Genomic DNA, 27,555 nt, shown 5'->3' on the forward strand with positions numbered 1-27,555 from the left:
AACGGGTCAGACCATAGGTGATTTTAAAGAGCACATTTTATCTGCTATCTATGCTATTAATAACAATGCGAGTCGCTTCTTTCGCAGCAGCTCGTGGTGAATAACGCCATCTGCTGGAAATATGAAGCTATAGCACTCGAATTAATATAGCCCTTGCTTTTACTGCACTGGTCTGGTCATTTGTCCCCACAACAGACACTTTACAGTTTAATGACTAACTGGCGTTGTGGGTGCAGCATGGCACCTTTGCTTTCCTTCACAGTGGCCTCTACGACGCTCCAGGATCAAGTGTTTTTAGGGGTCGTACCAGAAACTGACCAGAAACCCAAAAACAATTGATTGTGGAGCATCATAGAGTCCACTGTGAGGGAAAGCAAAAGTGCCATGCTGCACCCATAATGCCACGAGTCACAAAAAGGTCAAATATGCACAAATAGCAAGCATTTTTTTTCACATAAAAGTTACACAGTGCACCTTTAAGTTGCACTGGTGATTTTTTTTTTTAGGCGCAGAGAATACATTTGCCCTGAGAATAAATTAAACTAGTTACTTTACCAATACTTATAGTATTTCTGGACATAAATGGGGAGCATCTTCATCATTTATGAACAATGACAAATACTTGATTGTGATATTTTTCCAATGATGAAAATACCTGTCATAAAATAAATGCTTCTGTTTCAATTTATTTATTGGGTAAAATTCTACATGTCGTGGCTTTATGTAAAAGCTGTATGAGGTAGTTTCTAAAGTTTGAATAAAGATTAGAAATACCTTTTACTCCAACATTTCTGCATCTTTATTTTATTTTTGATTAAATGACAATGACAGAATTAAATGAAGACATTTGAACAGTAACAAAGGAAAATGGCACAACTAAAAAGAAATGACGTACAAAATTAAGACATGTTCCCACTATACATTTAAGTATGTACAATGCTGATAAATAAACCAATACTGTCTATATTTATGATTGTTTGGTGTTAACTTTATTTACTATTTCAATGAGGGGATTAGTTGGAATCAAGGGTGACAGGAAAATGCACAGCAGACACGCCAAGTAGAAAAATGTGGGTACAGTCTTAACCAGGATGCACCGATTGCTTGACAGAACGTAATCTTAGCAAGTGTTACATGCTTCCGCTTCCCTCCGTCTTTGGGATGACATTACATTCCTATTAGAATTCGTCCAGTTTGAACCTGAGATACCCTGTTTCTTTAGCTTCCATGTGTGCCACTAAATGCATTTACAAGTATCTATAAAACACATACTTATATCTTAAGTATAACATTACAAAAACAAATGAGAATGAAGCAACATGGTACAATTCTTAATGGAGTTTAAATTAACTGCTTGACAGAATAAAACGTTATAAAAAAGCATGACACGGACATACAAAGTTAAGAAAAGGGGAATCACTCTCGCTAACCAGCAGCATCTTCATGTTTAACCTAGAGCACCAGGCACTATATAGTCACAAATGAGAAATGCAACTTATTTAATTTAGATTTGGCGAGGGTTTAGGGGACGACCTTATAGCCAGATGACAAACATGAGTCCCTTTAACGAGACATAAATCCTTTGGATGCATCTCCAGGACATGGAGGAAATGAGCAGTGAATGTTGTATCCCACACTGAGACCCTGTCCAGACAGCAGCCACTTCACCTGGAGCGGGACGTCCCACATCCCACATTGAGCACTCCAGCCCACAAAAGCACCTCAGTGTGGGGAACAGACCGGTCTTTCATACCTCATGAGAAGGATTTGCGTCAAACGTTTCCTCAACAATCTCCCAAGTGGCAACATTTTTAAACAGAGCAGTTCTTGTGTTCATTATTTTTCATATATTAAAAAAACTCTAACAGCTTCCCTCCCAGCCCAGCCACTGAAAGTTTTTGCTGCAACATAGGAAAAAAAGCATCTAATAAGAGGACAAGAAATGACAGGAGTTGACATAAAAGCTGTAAAAATAGCTATATTAGAAGAGCATTAAAAACATTTTCTTTAAACAAACATTTTGGTTTTGCATACAACTGGTCAGACCTGCTGAGTTTAAGTCAGGTGTGCAGGGGGCATTTGCATTCACATGTTTTTTTTTAAATATATAAAGGATGAAAGATCTCCAAAGGGTCTGGATCCCCTCACAGTAAGAGCACACAAATAGCCGACAGACACAGACTTTAAAAGGAGGCTTCAGTCCTGACTCTTATCTACACACAGCAGCAGCATGCTCCTGCTCCCAGCCTGCACAGTCCCAGGGATCATTCAGTCTGTGTTCCAGACGGAGACCCTGGAGGTCTGGGGCAGCTGTGGCCTGTGCTCTGTCAAGTGCAACATTTGGAATGGAAAACGGCTCTAGTGCCTCTTCATGGATGAGACCTTTTTCTTTCTGGCCGCCAGCATCTCGTAGAAAGGGTCTCTGCTGATGGCAGCTCTGTGGTGCAAGAGGAGAGAATACTGTGTCATAAAAGCCAATCAAAGAACAATGCAGATCATTAATACAGTAGGATCAGGAAGTACTCATTCTACTCTTCTTGTTAGGTCTTGCATTAAAAACTATTATATATAGATAGGCTGTATCTTTTTGTACCCGGGGCAATGAATGGAATTTAGACCTAAAAGACCTAAAATTGTATGCATGTTCACAAAAAGCCTAATGATGATTGAGAGCAATAGAATGGTTCTGCAGGTCTTCCATAAAGTCTGCGTCTGTGGAAAAAACTAAGAGTCAAACCTTTTTACAGCTGGTGTATAGTTTATTTGGTTTTAACCAATAGCGTATGATATGATTTACATCTGCTGCTTGATAATGAATATTTAATACTATGAGGGCTTGAGGACTACACAAATTCACATTACTCTGTGTACATTTGTAATGTCTTGAACAAGTGGAAAAAGCGCCCTTACTTGATACTATTCATCCATTCATCTTTCTCCTCTGCTGTGGGGGCGGAGATTCTGTAGAAGGTGTGGTTGCCCTCGACAACACGGCCATCAGCCTCCGTCTTACAGGCTTTTATCACCTGATCTTTGTTGTCGGGAATGAAAAGCTCAAAACAATTCTAAAGCGTAGAAGAGGAAGGAGTTAATGTGGCAGTCGAAATCGAAGTCAGTTTTAGCTGTCGTGCATCTTCTGCACCAGCAGGGGGGGTACTTACAGGCTTTTTATCCTCAACTTCCCTGATGCTAAGATTTTCCAATGGGATGATTCCTCTGGGCTCTTTGTCCTGCCGAAACACCCAAATTACATTTAAGGCTGCAATCCCAAAAGATATGTTTGCAGAGACAGGGCTAAACTTACCGTTGTGTACTCAAAGTAATAGAGACAGTTGTCTGTGAGGATGAACCACCGTCTCTTCCAAGTTTTCACACGTCCCCCTGTAGATCAGAGAGCCCTCATCAGAAAGGCTAAGCAATGGACAGATAAGAGGAAATGGAGAGATGAAGCACCAGGCCGGGCAGCGACAGGCAGACAGATGTGTGGCCAGACAGACACATGAAGACTCTTCAAAGCACATTTTTATCAAACCTACGAGCTCTCACTAAACATACCCTCAGAGTTCTTATTGTATTTGTATGTTTAAATATATATATAAATTCTTCTTTGGTCTGAAATCTACTCTCATATCAGTCCCCGATGTTAAACCTAAACTAATATGAACTTACTATCACCTCTTTCCACAGGTTTTGAGCGCGTTTCAGATAAAGTTAAAGCTCATTTACCGCTTAACTAAGCGCTTGCTGATGTGTGGCTGATCTTTGACCCTCTTGTCACCCAAACTTCCTGAGAGGAGATACTTGATCACAGTAACAGATGGGAAGCTGCACTGTGGGAGGCTGGATCACAGCAGCAAACCGAGAGGCTTGAGAAGTTAAAAGCCTGGAGCTATGCATGGCTGTATCTATTGGCTGTTTGTTACAATTAGAGGCTTGCCCCTTCACCAGCGCACCAAGCTGAACAAAAGAAAAAGCTTTTCTAGACTTACGTAGCCCCACCACCAGTGTTAGTGCAAACCCAAAACATGTTTTACACATTTAGAACACACTTTGTACTATCATATAGCAACTGTAGAGCTGCATATGATAAGGCGTCTTCTAACACAGATCTAAGCATGTCTAAATCTAAGTGTCACTAACACACGTCGTGGACAGGCAGATGAGGAGAATCCCCCACTGCTCTCCAGCTGATCAAGGCAGACAAACACAGGTGAAAAAATGGCAGAATCACAGGTTGAACAGTTGATTGGGTTGAAGGTTTTAATTGGCTGATGGTCAGTTCCTGCAGCAGCAACATAAGAGAATAGGAACTTCTCCTGAGCAACAATGTGTGGAATAAGACGTCTGGTTCCAGCGGATTGTTGCAGAGGTGAAGATGGTACTGGGCTGGACCGGATAAGATCAGGTTACCTTTGTTCAGTGGTTCACAAGTGGTATCACAAGTGGTACTTGGACAGCTTAAGGTGGAAGACTTTGTGTTATTGTAGTCTTATTTCAGACAAAGTTTAGACCTACTTGGGCCTGGCTTGAACAAGCTTGTTTCAGGTGGCACTACTTTGTGAGAAAGGTTTGGAGAACCACTGTACTTTTTCCCCCCAATTACATATTTATAGCATCCTCCCAAACTATGCATCCAGTCCAGTCTAGCATCACACTGGCCACAGCCACATTGGTTCAGAAGTTTTTTTTGTTTGTTTGTTTTAGCAAAGCAGCATTGTTGAAAAGATGCAGTATTCCCTTCCATGTTTAGAGCAAAAAAAAATAAATAAAGCCAATTATGCGTCTTTTGTCAAGTCACTTTGTTGTGCTCGCTGTATGGAGAGAAGGTATAGTGCAACTTCCAATAAAACAACATCAAAGAGAGTGACCACCGCTAGAGCAAACATCAAGTTTCAAGTGCCCAGCGAGCGGTCACTAAAAGCAGCAGCTCCCTGAACTCAGCCTTGGCCCGGGGGCAACAAACCCACGTGAACCGTCAGCTCAATAATAACAGGTCTATGTGTTTGAAGCTTAGATCACACCCAGTCGATGGAGAGACAGACAGTAAAAAACCCCTGTATGGAAAAAAAGAACAAAAGCATGGCAGACCACCAAAAGCACCGGAGAGCCGAGGAGATGGACTAGCATTAGGAAGAGCAGGTGTACATACCTCCTGAGGAAAAACAACAGCCAAAATCATGGGAACAAACGAACAAACGGAGAGGAAAAGAAACAAAAATCATCAAATTAAATGATAAGGAATTACAGCACCACAGTCCTGTTAATCTGGACCGAGGAGGATTTGAGTTAACGCTTCACAGCTTCGGACAAGTCTACGTAGTAGCCATGTCGGCCCACAAGAGGGGGCTGCACTGACAGTCAACAACCGTCTGTGAAGCATTAGATCAAATAATGTCCCCCAAATTATTTACAAAACCGTAAACTTCCACCATGATTGTTAGACTAATTTCTACAGTATTACAGAGACATTTTTGGAAGAGTTGTATCATTTGGTGTTTGTTGTAATGATTCACAGGGGGAAAATACAATTGCAGTCCTTTTTATAGTGAATCTGAACAACAAAGAGAGAGATGTCAGAGGAAACTGGTTAAAAAGATGTCCACTGGTTTATAAGACTGCTACTTGTAAAACCATATCAATTCAAAACAATAACAGGCAGCAATGTGTACACTGTATGCCAGAATACTTCATTTTAGCATTCTAATTTTTTGTTTCAGGCTTACTTTAACCTCTTTTAAATAATTCAAAGGCCTCCAAAAGTAGTGGTCTGATCTCAAGGCCATTTATTATACATTAAAGAGGCCAGATGTCTTGTGAAGTCTCTCTGCAAATACGCACACACCTTACACGTCACACATGCACTTTCATATTCATTTACTGATTATGGACCTGACGCAAGAACTGGAGACAAAATCACCTGAAAAGTACGCCTTAACAGCAACTGGATATATTTCAATTCAGTATTATGTAGACACTATTTTACAGCAAAAAACAATGGACTCACCCAGTTTGAGTAGCCAGCCTTCTCGGTCAGGGTTAAAGAAAGTGTGTGTGAGGTCGTTGCCATCATCCTCTGGGATTTTGAAAGGCTCGTTCTTTATGCTATCGTATAGATTCTAGTAAAAGACAGAAAACATGAATCAGTTACAAACCATAATGACCAAACGAGCCAAACATAGGGGAGCGTTGCTCACCCGGAGCAGGTCCTCAGGTAAGTCCCCCCCGTCGTTGATGCCCCGGTTCATTGAAATGAATCGCTCTACGGTCGGTTTGTCTTTCACATTGGGGTTGTGTAGACTGGTGTTGAGCATGATGATGGCAAAGGACAGGATGTAACAGGTGTCTGAAAAAGATGCAAAGATATACATTCATAGAAAACATAAAGTAGAAGAAAACACGCTTTACAGTAGAGAAGGGAGTGAGCATAGAAGGCTAATAGTGTTTAATGTGGTGTTTAAATATGAATGTAAATGAGTGAAGGAGAGGCTCTTTGGGGACCGCATGAACACATACAGCACACAGCCAAAAGCAGTGGGAGGGGTCAGGGGCTGAGTGTGGGCAGCAGAGAGTGCATGCATGTCTCTGAATATGCACTTTATCTGTGGAGAAAGACTGTGGAGAAATGTCATACATTATTCAAATCCATCTGCTCCATGTGATCGGCCTTGATTGTGGAATAATTCCTGACATTCATTTACATTACTGACGCACTACTCTATGAGAGGCTGGATGTCTGCAACATAAGCAATCAGACTGCTAAAATAAGTCTCCTGTTCATGTGTATGTGTATTAGATATAATACGGTTAGCATCTTTACATCACTGTTGTACCTGTGGACTGAAATACACCAGGGTTGCATTGGCAGTAACGCTGAGCGAAGGCCTCCATCATTCGATCGATCTTCTGAGCTTCTCCGGGAAGACGGAAACTCCACAGGAACTGTCTGTGAGGAGCACATGGGGAAAATCCCAAAGGTTTATTTACTATTTTCAGTTTAAAGCAGCACTAAGTAACTCATGCCCCTAGAGGCGAAAAGCGCCACTGCAGGTGTGTCATAGCATGTTGTGTTTTTTTACTCATTAATGTCCGTGAGAGTAAATACTACACTGACAGAAAAGACAAAGGGAGAGAGGGATATTGTACATCCAATTACACAATGGAGATTTTTTTTTTCACTCAATCTTGGTTGTAAATACTGTTTAAGGGGCGCTAGCCCGCAGCTAGCTTTGGCCGTTTGCCTGTTCGCTGCTTCTTCGTGATTCTATTATTGTGTAGGTGCCCCGGGTCGAAGCAGGGAAAGTTGCAAGGGTTTTCTGGCCAGATACACCAGGGGGAGATAAAGACCCCCCAATCACCCCATTAACACCTGTATTACCCCCATGCCTATGAAAATGATTTATTAAAGTAAACAAGTTACTGCTTTAAAGTGAAAGTTTCGACTTACCTTAAAGCCTGAACAAGGTTGAGGTCGGTGAATTCATGAAGTTCCACAAAAGCATGGAGAACCTCAATATTGAAGTCGTCTCTGTGGGAGAAGGACAATTAAATGAGTACTTATGAAGTCATATCCTCTAACACAATCTTGCCCATGCGCAGGATCAGTGTGCGTTTACTTTGATCCGACCCAGTTTTACAATGAATATATTTGAAAAACTAACACCTCCGTCCCATCAGCCCATTTGATTTTCACATAATCCCATTGATGACATCAGCCTAGAACTTTATACCCTTCAAAGTAAATGATATGCCCCGTGGGATCATGGGGAGGATCTTGCTGATACAAGTCATATCCAGTCATAATTCTCAGTGGACAAGTGACCAATCCTATCTCATGTTCCCATAATATCCCACCACACGGCCTCTCGCCATCAGGAAGATTCAGAGACTGAAAAATGTGGACATTTTACCGACTATGGTTTTGAATTCGTCAAGAAAAATTCCAAAATAATGAGTATTTATCAAGTCTTTCATGAATGAGTCACTTAATCAGACGGATGTGGATATTACTCATCAAACTTAAGGGACTCAATGTGAGATCGTACTGTTAGGAAGGCTGTGTGTTACATTTGGTTTGTGTAAAACATGCCGCCCTGTGCTCTACGCTAATGTGGCTCGACTGAAACAAGCGAGATAAGGTTTTATTCTGACCTCTCTCCAAGGTAATCTCCGATGGCTGTTTTGTTAAGACCTTCGCCTTTGTAGAGGAACTGAGCAATATCGTCACTTGTGTTTTTCAATAGGTCATTTTCGATGAGGAACTGGATCCCCTATGAGGAAAGAACACATCCGGTTACACAACTTCAACCCTCTGCACACGTAAGAGTCAGCCATTTATTACCTTTTTGGGATCCATGTTGAATTTCTTCCGGCCCATGGCCACTTGTTTATTCCTCTGCATATTTTTCCTGAAAGAAATCACATTCAAAAAGTCACTATGTTGGCTGTGGCAAAGGGTGTGTGATCTATTTCTTGTCCATTGATTAAGTCCTGAGAATTACAGACTGAGGAACAAAAAATCAATTACAGAAGTGGCTTAGGCGATCTGCTCTTATTGTTACAAATGCAAACACTTAGGTTCTCAGAGTCTGTTATTTGTGTCAACATTCCCTTCCGATACAAAAGATATTTCCTGTATAAAAATATCTTAATTTCATAATTTTATGCAGTTTCTTCTTACTGAACATAATGAAGGAGGGAGTTTTGGGGAAACTAGATGTGTATATAACCCCACAAAACTCAGAAAACCTGACTTTATATGAATTTAGCATATAGCTCAAACATGGCTTTTATATGATAATTATTATCCAAAATAAAATCTCAGAAGGTCTGCATGTTCAGTAATGATTTTTAACCAGGCTTTTGACAACAGCCAAGAACATCTTGATCACTCATTTAGGAAATGTGTTAAGAACTTAAGAATAAGCTCTCAAATTGTGTGGTCGAGGTTCACTTCATAAGTAGCCATTACCATGGTAACATTCCTACTTCAAAAAGGTGAGAGGTCGCCTTTTCATTTCAAATACATTTCTATGCGTTTTTCTGCCCAAACCCCAAATTCCTGAAGCTTCATGAAGGTGAATACATCAGACAGCTCTGCCCGTATAATGTCTTTGATCACACGGTGCATTGTGACCCTTAATGGGCTTGAGATCTATGTGAAAGTGGCTAGAAAGATTCTGGAGCTGATGGGATCCCTATTCACTTGAGTAGAGCCAACCGTACGCCGCCTCCCCTGGGACCCTGTATTGTCTGCGTCTACACACACTGCATTATTGAAGGAGGTCTCCCATGATGGGGGTGTGCCTGATAAAACATTTAGTGCCTTAAAAGCAAAGCCAATTTGGGGGAGGACCATCGACAGGATTGGCCAGAATCCCCCACCAAACATGAATAATTGACAGCTTCATTTGCTAAGTTAATAGAAGGCAAACAAGCCGAAGTAGTTTGTGCGTATTTTTGTATTTTCTTACCTCTCCTCAGTGGAGCCCAGGTTCTCAATTTCACTTGTAACTTCTGCTATCTCATCCTTAAGCCTCTGCAGAAACACATATCCACAAGTTAATGTGACTAGAGTTGTATGTGAGAATGAAAGCACTGGTCACAGACGTCAATGCGCACAAGAAGTCAAGTCAGAAGGAAGGGTGTGACAGATGCAAACAACATGCAAAGTGTCCATGTAAAAAAAACAAAAAAACTGGGCTATTATAAAATGGGCAGTAACATAACTTCAGCGCTCTGTTAGTTTTCAGGATTGTGAATTTAATCTAACATACGATATGACTTCAATACTAACATAGTCGAACGGCATAGTATATAGAGACTAATGGACTTATGGGTGCATGAGCTGAGCTACTGGTGCCAGACTGACTCTATTAGGATAACTCAGAGGGCAGGAAGGAAAAAAAGCAGGAAACAAATAGATATCATTCGATATGAAATCTAATCAAAGCGCAGTAGACTTCAGCGTTTCTTATGTTTGTGACTCATCTTTTTTTTCTTTCAAAAAATTCAATTGTGATCTAATCATGGCTGCATAATATATCTCTAAATGATCGTTATTGTAATATTAACAGATGCAATATTCATATCACAGACAACATTTATCGTAAAATATTTAGTTTGAATGAAAATGAAAAAGCACGACAATATAGTACAACAGTTCAGTTCTTCCCCAAATGTGTGGTTTGAATAAAAAGGAGCCCTGTGTTAACCTCTGAACCCGCACCTGAACCGAGCCCTTCTTCTCCAGTTTGGCTTTACCGAGATCAAAAAGCTTCTTGAAAACAGCGACGAAAACAAGGATGAAAAACGCAACAAAGAAGCAACAAAAGAGAAATAAAAATGTCCCAGAAAAGCGACAACACAGTAAAGTGACAAAAATATATTAAATGAATAATAATCTTTTCTTGACTTTGATGAAAAAAACAATGCAGGGCTGACCCGGTGGACAGACATACATGTGAAATACGGTGTAGTTCATTATATCTTTATCTCAGAGAAGGCCAAACCACAAAGGAATCACGTGTGTTTAAAGTCCTGCGCAATCACAACACATTCCTCGGATTCTTGACTTCTCAGACAAAGACTGTGCTCTTGCAGGGAAGCGGGTGGCAGGGGTGGGGTGGTGGGGGTGGTGGGGGGTCCTGACATGCGGGAAACACTGCTGTAGGAGGAGGAGAGGGGTCAGTGTCAATCTACAATGAGGAGAAGAAAGCGGGAGGGGCGCAGCGTGGTGGCCTGGGCGGGGGAGGGGGCAGCCGTGGTGGGCCAGACTCATAAAAGGCCTGGTGTCATATCACGGTCCCCGGGTGAAGACATCTGGATTATAGCTCTGTGTTCTCCCTCTCTGTTCACTTACAGGCCATGTGGCATCAGGTGCAGTGGTCTGAGCGCAAGAGGCAACATCGCGGAAAAGAGTCTTGCTGGTCCCCAAGAGACAGGACAGAACTGAGACACTACGCGTTTTAACCTCTTTAACCCTGCCTGAACCGAGCACATTTCCTCCAGTTCGGCTTTAACGAAATCTAAAAGCTTCTCGACAGGAGAGCAACAGTGTCATGCCTCATTTGAAAGCTAAGACCTACAAAACTGATCGTAGCTTTGTCACACTGTGTTTTTGTCACATTTTGGAAGCGCTTTTGTCGTGTTTTCGTCTCTTTTTTGCCATGTTCTTGTTGTTTCTCCTGTCTTTGATATCTTGTTTTTGTTGCATTTTTGTTACTTTTTCGGTACGTTTATTGTCGCTCATATGTCACTTTTTTGTTGTGTTTTCATCCACATTTTTGTGACTATTTTGATGCTTTTTTTTTAAATTTTAGATTAGAGGCTGACCGATATGGGTTTCTCTAAGGCCGATATTTTGGGATGTTAATTGGCCGATGCTGATATGTTCGGCCGATATTTTTGACTGACTGAACAAATGTGAAGCTAACCAATTTTCATTGCGATGTTTCTCATGTTCCCTGAGGCCTAGGGAGTTGTAGCAGGACAAGATTTAAAGCCATGACTTGGTCTTTTCAGTGCAAAAAACGGGAACTCAATCATTATCGGTCCCGGAAATATCGGCTTTTTCGGCACTAGATCGGCCGATAGCTGATATTGTAAAATCCCCAAATATCGGCCTGATATATCTATTTTTATAGAGTTGGGTAATGCCAAACTGGAGAAAATGTACTCAGTTTAGGTGGGGGTTAAGAGATTAAGGGGCTAAATAATGGAGCAAACTTTCTGAAGATGCGAGATGGGCCTGAACTCTGACAATGTTCAAATCCAGGCAGATATACCAACTGCCAGAATCACCTGGCTGCAGGATGAACCTATTGTACATGTACATCAGCTTAAGAAAACCACCCCCAGACACAGGAGAACATGCAAACCCGTGTACTGGGATGTGTTGGAGATGTATAACATAATACAATATTCTAATATCGGCAATAAACAGCAATGTCGAAAAAGAAAATGCAATGTGGTTTCAAATCCCACCTTTTGCTGAAGCCTCCACAGTTCAGTCTATATTTAGAGAAAACTAAACGCATAAACATCGCATTTGCCAAGAAAGTCATACCTTGGCAGAAAATTCTCTACATTCCACCCCAAGTGCAATGTTTACAGACGTATTTGGGAAAAGATTGTAAACTCTAAATAAGGAAACAGTTCTTCTAAATTAATGATAAGGGAAAAAAAAAAAAGAATAAAAGATGCATGTTTAAGTGCATAAAACATTTGGAGATTAAACACACATCACATGTTGATTTGGCACAGTATGGTTTGTTCGCAAGGTGTACCAAAGCAACCGCCCTACTTATCCAGCAGGCTTAGAAATTGGCACAAAGATCATACTAATAAACCTATGATTTATTGAAGATGAAAGTTACCTGAATGTCCTCCAGCAGCTCCTGTTTGCGCCGCCGGATATTCTCCAACTCTTGCTGCTCCTCTGGGGTGAGGTCGTCTGGCACTGGAAACACATAGGGAAAGTATGCTCAGAGATAGACGCCAAAAGAGTCCTTTAGTCGACTTGACATTACAGAGCATTTATTATGTCGCCCTTTGCTTCTGAACCATTGAAGTCAGCAGCGGTCAACTCTGACAGCATTTTTAAGTAAAAGAAATAGTCCAGGTCAGCTGACAAGTGTTCCTTCAGTTCCCGAGCAGCACAAATGTGACAGGTCTCAAAGCACCTGGCTGTCAGTCACTCTGAAGGCGGCTATAATTAGGTTTGTCTGAGCGGGGGAGTGAGGGCCAAGCAATTTGTCCTGATTGATGGGCACAGAGCGTGTTCCTGCACCTTGAAAGCCACAACTACCTGCATTAGCAGACATTAACTACCGTGTACAACTCGTAACTAGAGCGTGTAAGGTCGTGGCACAGTGTAAGTAAAGAAAAATGATATAAATATAACAACAAAACAATGTCATTTCAAATTTTATTATTGACAATACAATTTAGGATTCACCAAAACAAGGGGACAGGGTTATTTTTAAAAACAATAAAGGACCAAATAAAGGATACAATGAAACTGAACTAGAAAAGCAAGTGACTAAAACGGAACTTTTGCACATTTTGAAGTTTTCTAATCAATTAAAAAAACAACACTTCTGACAAATACAAAGCCTTCTCATTGTGATGTGACTCTGCTCACACAGGAGGCACAGGGTCGGTCCTTCCTTCAACAGCACAGCGCTACAGCAGCATCAGCGGCTGCTCAAGTACATTCTGTCACCGTTTCTCTGATTACACTGAGCACGAGCCCTGGCCCGACCCCTGTGCCCTCGGCTCGTACATCTGCAGCACAGACCAAAGGTTAAACAGTCTGATGACAAGAGGTGAACCGGATCCCAACTAACCATTAACACGGTTATAGTGTCTTTACAATCCCATAGGACCACATGACAACCTACAAAGAACTTCTGGAGTGGACCACCAACAAACTGAGCATAGATCTATCAGTCTTTCTCAAGAAAAGTGTACTCCCAGTCCTAATTTAACGTGTCATGTGTTTCTTCATCAAAAACACTTCTATGGCATGACAGAATATATTCACCATCAGTCAAGTAATACATTTTAAGTAACATACAATTTATGATTCCTAAAAGTGCAATGTATTAAAGCAGTACTAAGTAACTCATGCCCCTAGAGGCCTTAAGCTCCACTGCAGGTGTCGTAGCACGTTTTGCGTTTTTTTACTCATTTATGGTCCGAGAGAGTAAGTACTACGCTGACAGAAAAGACAAAGGGAGAGGGGGATATTGTACATCAAATTACGCAAATTGAGATTATTTCTTTTCACTCAAGTTTAGCTGTAAATACTGTGGCACTAGCCCGCAGTTAGCTTTGCCCGTTAGCTTCTTCTTCGTGATTCTATTAGTGTGTATTGGTGACTCCGACCCAGTGCAGCGGGACACCAGGGGGAGATGAAAGACCCCCCAATTATCACATTAACACACTGTATTAACACTTGTATTACCCCCAGAGGGACTACGAAAAGGATTTATTAAGGTAAACAAGTTACTTAGTACTGCTTTAAGTATGTTTGACCGCAGTGACTAATGGGGTGAAAACATTAGAAATGGTAGCAGTTATAGTAGTAGCTGCAGCAGATAGATGACAGTGGATGACATAACACAAAATCAACAACTCTTGTAAATGTAAGCAGTTGTGGAAAAATCACCTTCAAGTGCAACACACCGTATCTAAGGTATGTGAAAATCATAAGCCGAATAAAAAGGGAGGGTGAGCGGAGAAAGGAAGGCCATTCCTTTCTGGAAACATGATGTCAGGTTGGGCGACTGGAAGACGCTTATAGAGCCACCGCTACATGGAGCTGGCAGGCCCGAGCACAACACGACCACAGCATTCCTGGCTCAAAGGAATACCACAGAGTGAAGCACTGGTGGGTTTTGAAGAGCAAGAGAAAGGACTATAATTTAACAGCTTGGTGAAGATAGAAAACAACATTATCATTTGAGGGACGAAATCATCTGGTTGCCTGACTCTCTCAAGAGCACAAACAAGATAAAAGTCTTGAGATAGAGCAGCAAGAATCACAGGCAAAGCTTTAGACCTGGCAAGTTCTTCCCAAGTTACTCCAATATTAATGGTAAAAATTAGTAAAGCAATGTCATATTTCTGATCTGTGTAACGGACTTCATTTCCTTAACTGCTTATAGAGGCTGGGAAAGCTGCCTGGATGTCACTCACTGAAACGGCATTGGCAAATGAAAAGTACTCGTCATCAAAAATCACCGGATGTAAAGCAGACCACACGGACTGAAGAGATGAATATTAGAGATTAGTGATTGCCGTGAGTTGAATGGGTTTAGGGTCAGCTAACAGCTAACAATACCCATACTACATCCAGTCAAGAGGGCCAGTTTTCGGTATCACGTTTTGCATGACTGTTGCCAAATTTAAATCCAATGCGTGTGAACAAAATATGTTATTCATAGCATTTTTTTTTTATTCATCTCAACCTAGGAAAGCCTAATCTGCTGTTTCATCCCCTGGACCTCATTATTACAGAGTGCAGTTTAGCCCAAATCTCCTCTTCTTGATACCAACTGTGAAATTTCAAACTACAAACATTCTCTTCTAATAAATCTTCAAAATAATAAGTATTTTTAAAAGTTGGTCAGAGCTTTTTTTTCCTTTCTTTTTTAGTCATTGCTGGGGGTAGGTGGCATCAAGGGAGATACCAATTATAGCTCCGTGTCCCATAGCAGCAGAGCCCACTAATACACATCCCTATTGCGGCTGTCCTGACAGAAGACGCAGACATCTCATTTCCACCCAGATCACTGAAGAACTCTCCTTGGAAAAATAAGGAAATTAGAATTCAGAGCGTATGTGAGCGCGTGTGACCCCCCTTTGGCGCAGATGTGACCTCATTTAGGATCCTTAGCACAAGTCACCCATAAGTCAATAGCCTTCATACCTCGGCTGCCCTTTGTAAGAGGGATCTTGTGCTGGGTCAATAGGTAATGGCAAGAGAGTTAATAGTATTTTCAAAGTTAATTCAAAAACAGAGACGTTTCTTGGGTTAAAAGTTGGCAGCATGGTTTCCACTGCAGATGGAGACGGCAATGAATACATTTACATTGCCACGCCGCATAGCATCTGCTGACGGAGGCAATATGGAACACATTCATTATGCAACACATGTCGGAAAACGCAATTGCATGTTGACAGCGTGCTTGAAACCAGATATCATTCATTTCTTGTATGTGATACCAAAGTTAATTTCCAGGTTCAACAGCAGGTCGCAGACTTCCTAACCTCCACTGAAACTACCCTAAAATGACCATTTGTGATGTCGGGCTGGACCACAGGAGAAAAAAGTTACAGTATTTGATAATGATACCATTTAAAGCAGTACTAAGTCACTTGTTTACCTTAATAAACCCTTTTCGTAGTCCCTCTGGAGGTAATACAAGTGTTGATGGGATGATTGGGGGGGTCATCTATTGCCCCCCGGTGTCTCTGGCCAGAAAACCACCCTTGCAACTTCACTGCCTACAGGTTGGAAATGCAATACACACTAATAGAATCATGAAGAAGAAGCTAACAGGCTAACGGGCAAGGCTAACTGCAGGCTAGCGCCCCTTAAACAGTATTTATTTACAAAGATTGAGAGAATAAATAATCTCCATTGTGTAATTCAATGTACACTATCCCAAGGTCAGTCAAATGGAAGACCTCCGTGATATTTAAATATTTGATGGCCTCTTGCGATGGGAGTATTATTACAGCTAACACTGAGGTAAACAATAATTTGAAGGCAGCCCTATGTTGAAAAATGTCTAAAAGTCTGAAAAAAACAAAAAACAATGGCATAACATCCCCTTGTAGCTCCTATTGAACTTTGGTCAAAACCAATGAGGCGTTGAGCTGCAACAAGAAGCAGTCCACTTGACGATTAGGTTTAATGCATGCAGGACAAAACAAACAATCAATAAAGTGAGCTGAGATGGGGAAAATAGAGAGACAAACCACTCTCTGGCGCACCATGGTCTATTAAATCACCCTAAGCTTTCTGATCTCCCCTGCATTTGGCTGCGTGATCAACATAAGGCCAACTGTATCAGCCTGATCTGGGTAGAATCTCTTTATAACAACAAATCCATGGAGGGCTTTTCCCTCATATGCAACACACATATTTTAACATCAGGGCAATATCACAGGAGAGAATACACATACTGATAAAAGTACATTTTTTGATCATTTTTGACCATGTTGATGATGAAGAATGACCAGGCACAGAGTATATTGTGATTCGTTTAAAATTCATTGCTACATCGTCTGAACCAATAAAAACAAAGTAAGTTGTAAAGGAATTGCAATTTATTAAACACCTAATACTTCACCTTTGACCTGGATGGCCTAATAACAATAATAGCTGAAGGACATAGGAGGACGCAAAGTGGACAGGAGTGGAGCAGTTGGGCCAGGAGTTGGGAGTTTTTGAAAGCAGAATGGTCCTGTGTTGATCTGGAAGACGTGGGACACTAAAAAGGCAGCAGTTCAGAGAGACAGTGGGAGCAGAGGTGGGACGATCATCACAGCTCTGTCTTTGTGTCTCAAAAGTGGCACTCGGGACATTCCTGGGACAAGCCCAAGAGTGGAGACTGGCATTTTTCAATTGACAAGGAGGAGGGGGAAGGGGTGGGGGGGTCTCCTTTCTCTCACAAATCATAACATCTCACATTAGTCACATGGTCAGCCCTACATCAGGGTCATGAAGCCTTTTGACACAAACGCCTATACTACACTGTCATTACCCTGTTGCAGCGCCTGTATCCTATCATTTATTAACAGTGGGTATATCATATCTAGTAAGCTTACAAACCAAATCAACATAGTTACAACTTGACTATAACTAAGCAAAAAAGCACAAAATAATAGATTCTTCTGTTCTTAAACGTGGCTTGCTGTCTCTATATTACCAGTGTTTAGACAATCAGTTGTATTACAAGATAAGACTTTACAACTAACCTGTATCCAACAATCTCCTCTATAGTCACTTCTGTAAATCCTTCCAGCCGTAACTTTAGATACAACCAGTCCGAGCCCGTCTTGGTGACTTCAAGGCGGAGATGCCGGCGTCCACATGTCCAGCAGCAGGGACTGTACTGTACGGCGCAGCTCACATCAGAGTGAGGCAGCCGGCACAGCGCTCCTGCAGAGCCCATTTGGGAAGGATCCTTACTCACCTCCTCCCTCCTGCTCACTCTCTCACTTCACGGCCAGGACTGTCAACAAGCAGGCTCCACCCAGTGGCCCATCTCTGCCATATACAGTAGCATCATCTATTTATTTATAGTCTACTTGTAAGTGCATGGTATGTATTTATATTAAACTATGTTCATCTTTTGTATGAAGTCTAAGGCGTCTCTTATTGTTAGTCAAAACAGTCAAAATGAGAAAACATATCAATTAAACAAATACTTCTTGTTAAGCTATTAATTTCATACGGGGAAAGATTAAGGATAGACAGACGAGATGAATTTGAGGATAGAGAGTGATGATTCATACTTCTTGGATAGATTAGGTCATCGGGGGATCTAGTGGGACTTGTTTGCATGACTCAGCACTTAGTAGTACTATTTGCTGTCCAGTCAGCCTTGACCCATCGTGCCACTGGTCATCTCCATCACCTCAACTCCCAAACAATGGGGCCTGTCCTGACAACAAGAGTGTGTTTTTTTTCTGAACAATGCGTTAACACATTGCTGACACGCCCAGTCTTCGCTGAGCTTCACATTCCTGGAGGCTGTTGCGTTTCTGCTCGTCATTACGACATGACTAGTCTCTTGTCTCGGAGAGAAGCAGATGTAGACGCTCAGCTGGTTTGCGTGAATGACGGGAAAATCGACTGCTAGAGGAAATGCTAATTCTGTTGTGATATACTCTTAACAGAAAGTATCTTCCTACTAAGTGACTTCCCCGAGAGACACCCCCCAAAAAATATTGCCTATTTGTTGTGGTGCAGATGGTAGAGTGGGTCGTCTCTTAATGGGAAGGTCGGGGGTTTCAATCCTGCCAGCCACAGCTGTACACCGTCGTCGTGTCCTTGGGCAAGACACTTTACCCATGTTGCCTCCAGTGTCTCTATGTACATTTGGTATATGAATGAAAATGTGAATGGGTGAGTGACAAATTACAACCTAATTGAAAAAAGAATACCAGGCTCAGTCTCAGTATCATTTGTTTTTTCTCAAACAAATTCCAGCACAATAAATTGTCTCTCCAAATTTTCCCAGACAGATAATTCGGGGGAAGTCACGCTCTTCTCCTGTCACCAAACCAAGAGCACAGTGTTGACAAAGGTCGCCCCTGCTTCGTTAGCTGTGGTTTGCGCTGCTGTGAAGGAATGCTGGGAGCAGACACGCAGCCTGAATGGGAAGAGAGGCGGGGATACATATGGCCCGGCTTTCCTGGGTATACTTCGCTCAAGTCTAACCCAAACACATAAAACATAAACATCCGGCAGCTGCGTGGACTCTACCAAATCCTTCTTCAAACAGTGCCAACCAAAGATGAGCCTAAATAATAATCTGATACACATTTATCAACCTCTGCTGTTTTTATACACCAATATGCTAAGATTACTAACACAGGAAGTGCTATTTCAATCCATAATGCCTGCCTTTGTCTTTTAATGCCGGCAGCCTTGATCCTTATCATTGGCTGCTCGACTATCAACATCCTCTCACTCACAAAGAAAGCCAGAGAAATATGGAACGGCATTACCAGCAATATAAAGAAACCTAGTGGAAATATTGTGAAGAAAACATTGCCCCACAAAGTCTGAAGGCAACTTCCTGTTGAACATATTTGGCAAACTCTCTCTTCCTGTTTCAAAAGGGTTTTTTTGTCTCGGAGTGAAAGCAGTAGCGTTAAGCCTCATCCGCTGTGAAAATGGTCTCTTCTTCGTTGTTTTAAGCCCTCAGCTCTGTGATCTTTAGTAATGTAAATATAATAAATTGCACACGGAGGCTAGTGAAACAGAGATAACATGCTGAAAAAAGGGGAGACAGGAAAGAGCATGACGAAGCTCAACTTCTAAACACAAACAAAACGCAGGAACAACGAAAGAAAATGTTTATTACTGATGAAAAGTAAAACGCATGATTTTTCGGTGTCATTTTTATAACTCTACGACTCAACATTAATGGATTCAAAAACCTCTGAGTACAGACAGTTTGTAGATGCATTTTATTTCAGCGCTCTTGCTATGGGAAGTACACAGCATGCAAATGAAAATACAGGGGTTTCAGAAAGTTTTCCTTTGTTCTTTCAGATCTATTATGTTGCAGCAAGACACTAGAAAACTCTACACTAGTGATTTCCCTAAAACAAAAGAATATAAAAAGACAACATTTCTGCAGATGTTTTGTAACGATACTTTAAAAAACAAGAAAATACTTCCTGTTTACTATGTGTACTCAGATATATTCTTCACTATGTAAATGTTAAGCAACTGATAATTGAACAAGGAGAACAGCAAATTTCATTTCCCTACTACTAAAAATAATCGGGCTCAGGGCCTTTAAACTTTTGATCAATAAACTCAATGTAGTAATGGAAAGGCACCAAATAGACTAGGGGAAATACCTCTTTTTGCTATTGAGCCACTTTAAAAATACAAATCACTTATTTTGTGTCCATTCAATGCACTCAAAGATGACACTGCCCTTAGAAATATCAACAATAGAACCATTGGGTGTTGGTGCGCTTTTATCTCAAAACATCGCACATAATGAGAAGTCCATTTGTGCACTTGCACTCGGGCTGCAGTAGACATCCACACTGAGCTAAAAGCAGTAGATCGCCTCCAAATGATCCCCATAGAAAGCTGAAATAAGATCATGTGGAGAAGATGGTGATTATCAAACCGCGGGGGCATTAGTGCCAACCAGACCCAGGCACATTGTTCAGCACTTGCCATTACTGCACTCATCATTATACGGCCATTACCAACAAGCACTTTTAACCTCCCAGACCACCCAGCTCTAAGTGGCAGAGACTAATAGATTCTCAGACTTTTCCCCTTTGAAAATGAAGCCGCCCCGTATAACAATCTGGGCTCCAAAACACGGGTTCCCGGGTCTTACACGGGGAGAACAAAGACGCAGAGGCACATAACAGGATCAGTCAGTCAGAAATGCAGTGTACTCTAACAAGATTAAGGTGACGCAGCTCGGGAGACTAATTAATGCTGCCATGGCCTACCAATCCACGGCAGAGAGAGGCATTCTAATACAAAGGCTTTTTGTGTTCTTCCAAAGACTTCACACTCACCAACTTGGTGCAACTACACACCAATGCACAACAGTGACAACAAGGCATCATAGGGATTGTAACACACACAATCAGAAACCTACAACAGGAATCAGAGCAAAAGTTAAGCAACATAACACAAGCCTCTGCATTCACAAGTTCAATGCAAGTACAAAATGGTCACACACAGAGAATCAACAGTTCACACCTGTTGCTGTGGATGCCTAAGCACGGGCTTAGACTGTCATAGCCGGGTCACCATTTGCCTGTAATTCAGTAGCAGTAGTATAAAATGTGTTGTACCCATGGGGAAATTCATTTGCACTGAGTAAAAATACACAAGGACAACAATGACCACAACAAACTACAAGCATGCCATGGTCACAGTCTTTTTAATAATGAGGTAAAAGGCAGGAGAAATCTCTAAAAAACAATGTCAAAATGTGTGTTATCTGGATAATCAGACATCTGAAGACAATGCTAAACTTAGAGGTTTTATTGGACCACAGCTGACTGTTGTGGCACTGCAATGGTGAAACCCACAACAGGGCAAAATAGTAGATATAATGGAGTACTTGGCTGGCTGCGCGCCGACATTTTACGCACAGTTCTCGCGCATACGAACAACTTAAAACTTTACCACGGGTATATAATTTAATGGTAACAATTATCACATTTTCTACACGAAGACGTCAAAAATCATACAGTTTGTGACGGGTAAAGGTATTGCTCGAGGTAGTTTCACTCACCTATCCCGTCTTCCGACTTTAGCACCATGCTGCTGCCCTGTCTCGTAGCTCCGATTCCGGAAAGTTTCAAGTTTCAAGGGAGTAAATCAAAGTACGAAATCTAATGACACTGACGAATGTGTCGATGTATATTACACTACGCGACTGTTTATTGTCGATTTAAACAATTGCTCGCGATTCCTGGCGAAACGAAGACTGGCAGATGTCGACAGCCAAGGGAGTGGTAGAGAGACTTTTAGCAACAACCAACCAGTCTCTCTGCAGTCAAAACAGCCGTGGTGAATAAAGTGCTTCCGGAAAGCGCTTTCAGAATAAGAGCTCCAAATTCAACGTAATAATAATAATAATAATAATAATAATAATAATAATAATAATAATAATAATAATAATAATAATGATAATAATAACAACGATAACAATAATAATAAAATAAAATAATAACGATGATAATAATAAACTTACTATTTCACAGCAACATTATAATATAAGGAGTGAATAATTAAAAACATACAATTACAAGATTTCTCAAAAACGTGCACACACAAAGTATGATAAGCTAAACATTTCCAGACATGTTGTTCTGGCTAAAAATTGAAACCACAAAGCAAAGTGCAATTTCCAGCTCCTATAGTTTGTGTAAGAACGTTGAAAGTGATAAGAATGATACAATATAGCCTACATTTATTTTGGAATCATTCATATTTCCTGTTTGGCCCTATTCACGCTGGTTTCACAAAAGGCGACAGTGAAGCGCAACAAATGGCCCAGATGACGCGTTTGCTGCTTAGGTAGGTTTACCAACCCTGTTGCCACACTCAGAGCTTTGGCGCAGAAGAGGGGGCAGGGTGAGTGACTTACGCAAAGGTTAAACGAGTTCACCAATATGCTGATATAGCGCATCTTATTCACCACATCCTGTATACTATACATACACCCATTTCGATCGATTTGTTTCTTTCTGTTTCGTTTGAGACACCTGTTGAATCTACAATAAGCTTGTTCACAGAAGCTAATACTACAGTTCTAATGCACATGTGTTTTTTCTGTATCCAAAAAAAAACAAAAACAACAACTACAAAAACCTAGACAGGCCTATAACTAAAGCCCTATTAACTAATGATTATTTCAATAGTTTTAGTTTTAAATAATATTTTATAATTCTGCTTCATTTTTGGGCTACATGGCCTGTATGTGAGCTGTCTGGAAAAAGCAGAGCCTGTCTCTACCTGCAGACACTGTACACCAACAGAAGGAATGTTACCCTGAACCAATGAAAACCGAAGGGAAGGAGGTCCAATGTCTCCTCAGTTTCCAGCAAGTCAAAACACCATCTTGGCTTATTATCAAGAGCTTTCTATGTCACCAAACAGTACTGCATTTGCCATGACTACTTAACATTCAAGAGTGGCTTTGAATGCTTCTGTTGTGTTGGTCCAACTGAGACGTCTGTGTGACGTGAGCCTCATTCACACAAAAAATACAGCACAATGTTACAAGTTCAGGGAGCCACTTGAGCACAAACGATTTAGAAGGTGATTACAACTTCAGATTTATGTCTGAGAAAAACTAAAATATAAAATTACCAATGAATGAATGAGAATGGTGCAATATAAGATGCATTATTAGGAGCTTTTTGAAAGACACTCACAATATAATCTCAAATTTTCCACACCCTGAACCATCTAATATCTGACCATCCAAGTGCCACATGGCCTGGATCAAGCTCAAATCAGGACAAAGGCATAAATTACATGCATAACTATTAAAGCTCAAATTAATCTTAAATGAAAACAAAAAAAGATGACCCTTTACCAGGGGTTCGCAAACTTTTCAGGCCGTGACCTCCTAAATTACCATGCAAGTAATTAGGGATCCGCACTTTCAAAGGTTTCAGGTTCTTATAGTAATAACAAGCAGCAAAACTTAAAAAAAAACTGGTGTAATAACACCACCCTTTGTAGGCAATAAGGTGTTTGTTATTGTTGTAGTCTCTCATTGTTGGCTGTAAACCATTTCCAACGTCAGAGCCTGCTTTGTAAGCACTAAACCACATCAAACCATGTCTCAGCTCACGGATAGTTTTGCAGAACACAAAAGTATTTCAGATTTTAACACCAGGCAGCACTTGGAACTAACACAAGTTGGTTTATGACAAACAGGAAATCACTACATGAGAATATCCTACTTGTTGTGGCCTATATAATAACTGTGAAACAGGAACTCAAGTCAAATAAAAAGTGTAGGCTAATTGGTCAGCTTTAATACAACATGGACCATTAATCAAAAGTAGCTACAATAACAAGTATTAAACATGTAGACAAAAGAGATCGACTATAGATGTAAAGAGTGACCCCTGCTGGCAGCATACTGTAAATTCATGTGTATTGACTAATGAATGCATAATAAAGTGCCAAATATTTTACTAATAAAATGTCAGTTAACTAAATAAGAGTTGGGTTTAAATCAAACTCGACTGAACCTGACAAATGCAAAATATGATAGAAGCAAATACTAAATCCGTACCAGGTCTGAACGTGGATTAGACGGAGGAGGTATGACTTCATAAGGTCCAAAAGACACACGATTACCACAGGACAAAACGGTTTCTATAGAAACTAAGTTCCAAATCCTCTTTAAAATATAGTCTGACATAGATTTGAGCAAAGACCAAAATACAACCATTACTTCATTGCATCATTAGACCAGCTGTTTGTTGCATGAGTCACTGCAGGAGAGGGTTTGAGAAGCGTTTACTCGACTAATGCTGTTAGAGGTAATGGCCCCTTTAGGTGCTTCCATCCTATAATTTTCTAAGTGAGATGGAGAGAACACCTGCATGATTCATTACTGAGATGAGTCATATTATATAAGTTTATTATAACTTTTTACAACTCCCACTCGTCTGAAAAATATGCTAAACTAAGCACTCCATACTCCTGGTTGTGCTTGACATTTAAAACACATAATAACTTGTTGTTTTTGTTGTTTCCAATCAATTGTACACAATAATGCAAATAAATAAATAATGATACGTTACAACACATTCGTGTTAATTTCCAATATATTTCAACTATTGAGGGAATGTGAGTGGTGTCAGTAAATGGAAACAGAAGCCAATACTTGCTTAAATACTTACTTGTAAATGCTTATTTGTTTTGACATTGCGGGCTCTGTTTAGAATCTTACACATGATGTAAGTGCATAACCTCTGTAGGGGGCGCTCTCTGCATTTAAAATGATCTAGTAAGTGTTTCCATCCCTAAGATTAAAATGCATTGGTCCATTCTATGATAAAAAGCGATTGTACACTATCAGTGAGCAGATGTGTTGAAACTGCTGACAGGTGAATTTTGGTGTTGGGAGATTGAGGAGAACGGCTGCAGAGCTTCAGCTCCTGACGAGGAGAGTGCCAGTCTGTCCAGGACACATCACTGTTCCTCAGACACTTCGCACTGCACTATTCTGCACTGATTTTACATAAATACTTACAGGCTCAGCATACAAGCACATTCAAATGTAGCCTTTCGTTGTACTGATGTGAATGTGTGTTATTATATTCAGGGGTACCCATCATTATATGAGTGAATTTAATAACATTTATTGTTGTTTCACTGGGTTACCCCACTTTAATAAATAGTTAAGTGAAAATGTATTCCCATGTTATGACTCTTCATGGGCTAAATAAGGTGTAATCTCAACCTACAGCTCAAGAGAAGTCATCCTGACTCAACTCAACATCTAAAGATGGGTCTAAGCACTGCAGTGGCCAACTACTCCTCGAGACTCTGTAATCTTTCCTTTTTGGAAGAAAAATCTAAAGCTCCTTAAAATGAGTCTATTCTTTTATAAATGAAACATTCTAAAAGCACTGGTAAATTTACCTACCGCATTATGACAAAGTTCATCAACTGTGGGAAGAAATAAAATTCAAAGACAATACTTCTTTGCAGCAAAGTGAAAGCCTCTTCATTGCTGTTTATCAAGATAAAACTCAGCCCTCAGAGATCTTCATTGGCTTACACAGCTGCGTGCACAAATCCTCTTCATTTACATTCCCACACAGCCCACTTTGAAGGCACTCACTGGCAAACGCAGCCTGCCTCAGCATCCAAATCACTCCAAGCAGTGCTATAATGAAATACCACATGACATTATCTGGTATCATAAGTCAAAATGTTGTATGCTTTGTTCAATTAGCATTTTGCAGGGACTCAACTTCAACAGTAAGTCATGAATCTATAGGAATGTTATGCAAGTCATGGTGTTTTCCTTTCATAAATTTAAGCACAACCTAAATTTGTGATTGTGAATAACTGATCAGTTGCGGCCCAAAACTTTATATTTACAAAAAATTACTAATTTGGCAAAGTTCCAAGTCGCAGTGTCTGATGTTTCATTGTCTTCACGAGTCGCTAAACTGCTCATAAACATCTTCTCACATCTGCTCAGAGACGTAGTCAGTGCAGTCCCCTGAGCTACTGTGATGTATTAGGTGTGGCAATGTGCGCTAACAGCCTCTGCCTTTGTTTTCTGGGACATCATGAGTCACACTTATCATTGCCTACGAGTTTACAGTAACTTTCACGCAGATAGGACAACAAACTACGCAACTGAGAGTGTGGGACTAGCTGAGAAATATCTTCTTAAGCTAGAAAGTAGAAGAATTAGCTATGGGCGCATAAGGTCCCTCATTAGTGCTTATACGAAACTCATTTAATTCCAACGCTACAATGTGAAGGATCCATTATGAATCACAATGAGTCATTTCAAATGTAATGTCAGATCACTCCCACTAAAAAACTACAGAAACAAGAGTTCTCCCTCTAGTGTTCTAATAACTATTTAATGGCCATCTTGTAATAATAATAATAATAATAAGAAGAAGAAGAAGAAGAAGAAGAAGAAGAAGAAGAAGAAAGAGAAGGAGAAGAAAGAGAAGGAGAAGAAGAAGAAGAAGAAGAAGAAGAAGAAGAAGAAGAAGGAGAAGAAGAAGAAGAAGAAGAAGAAGAAGAAGAAGAAGAAGAAGCAGAAGAAGATGAAGAAGAAGAAGGAGGAGAAGATGAAGCAGATTCAAAATCAAAAGATTAGTGTCAGAGGGTGAAGTCTAACCTGAGTATTTTATATTTTCAAATCTCCATTGGTTTATACTGACTGAAACACAAAACCAATCTCTTTTGAATAAAGGTTCTCACCAACACCCTCACTTATAAAATAAAGTATTGTGGTTGCCATGCCAAACAAATTGAACACCAGGGATACTCAACTAGTGGCTTGAGAGCTACTTTAGTTAGTGTATATATATGTTTATATCACCTTAATGAATACTAACACCAGGGTGAACTTCACTTAAATCAAAGCAGAAGTACAGCTTGCTGCCTTTTTTGTTCCATGAAAGTAGCGCACAGGGTAAAAGAGGTTGGAGACCCCCCGCTGTACTTCTGTCCAGTTATCACATTCTGTAGTTCCCTTTTGTATGTCCGTCATTTAAAGCAAGCCCGGTGCTGATCAAGTTATTTTGAAACCACTGAGACAGCATTGCTTCCCCCTTTGCTTTGCATTCAGACAGCTGATTCACCACAAACCCATGTAAAGCCGCTTGGATTGTGTCAACACACGGGAGTGTCGCTATGGGAATCGCGCACTCCACCTCACAGTTGCAACACATCGCCAAATACGCGCTGTTTCAGATATCTGTTGTACAGTGTGTGCCCTGTACTAAATATGTGTAATGTTATTACAGCAGCCAGCTAGAGTCTATCAGTGAGTTGCTTATCCAGGCTAAGAAGGTGATTTGCAATAGAGCTCACCCTGATAATGAGGGCACTAGGTTCATCGAGCACGTTTGACACATATACATAAAGACCATCTTTAAAACACTGATTTCTTCATCAAATTTAACTTTCACACTGTCTATATCTGTCTCCTTTTGTAGTGTCATTGATAAACAAACGTATTCCAACAAGTTGTGTATAAAACAGTTGTTATTATGGCTCCAGTCCACTATAAAACCTATAAAAAATACATTTCG

General features: G+C 40.6%; 1 protein-coding gene across 4 annotated transcripts in view; it reads right to left on the bottom strand.

Moving 5' to 3' along the window:
- Positions 1–833: 833 nt before the first annotated feature.
- Positions 834–27,555, bottom strand: part of cyth1a (cytohesin 1a) — a 30,374-nt gene continuing 3,652 nt past the window's right edge. For 2 of the 4 annotated variants that reach the window (XM_079565216.1, XM_079565214.1), the window contains exons 2-13: positions 12,375–12,457; positions 9,471–9,535; positions 8,339–8,405; positions 8,149–8,267; positions 7,445–7,525; positions 6,831–6,943; positions 6,195–6,343; positions 6,005–6,116; positions 3,305–3,381; positions 3,162–3,230; positions 2,911–3,065; positions 834–2,437 (exon numbers count right to left, since the gene is read on the bottom strand). In XM_079565216.1, coding sequence (XP_079421342.1) covers positions 2,359–2,437; positions 2,911–3,065; positions 3,162–3,230; positions 3,305–3,381; positions 6,005–6,116; positions 6,195–6,343; positions 6,831–6,943; positions 7,445–7,525; positions 8,149–8,267; positions 8,339–8,405; positions 9,471–9,535; positions 12,375–12,457 — 1,169 coding nt within the window. In that variant the 3' untranslated portion in view covers positions 834–2,358. Of the gene's footprint in view, positions 2,438–2,910; positions 3,066–3,161; positions 3,231–3,304; positions 3,382–6,004; positions 6,117–6,194; positions 6,344–6,830; positions 6,944–7,444; positions 7,526–8,148; positions 8,268–8,338; positions 8,406–9,470; positions 9,536–12,374; positions 12,458–17,490; positions 17,702–21,527; positions 21,781–27,555 lie in introns of those variants that run through there. The other 2 variants (XM_079565215.1, XM_079565217.1) reach the window with 2 other exon arrangements.

The sequence above is a fragment of the Gobius niger genome (genome assembly GCF_951799975.1).
Source record: "Gobius niger genome assembly, chromosome: 10".
Classification (NCBI taxonomy): Eukaryota; Metazoa; Chordata; class Actinopteri; order Gobiiformes; family Gobiidae; genus Gobius; species Gobius niger.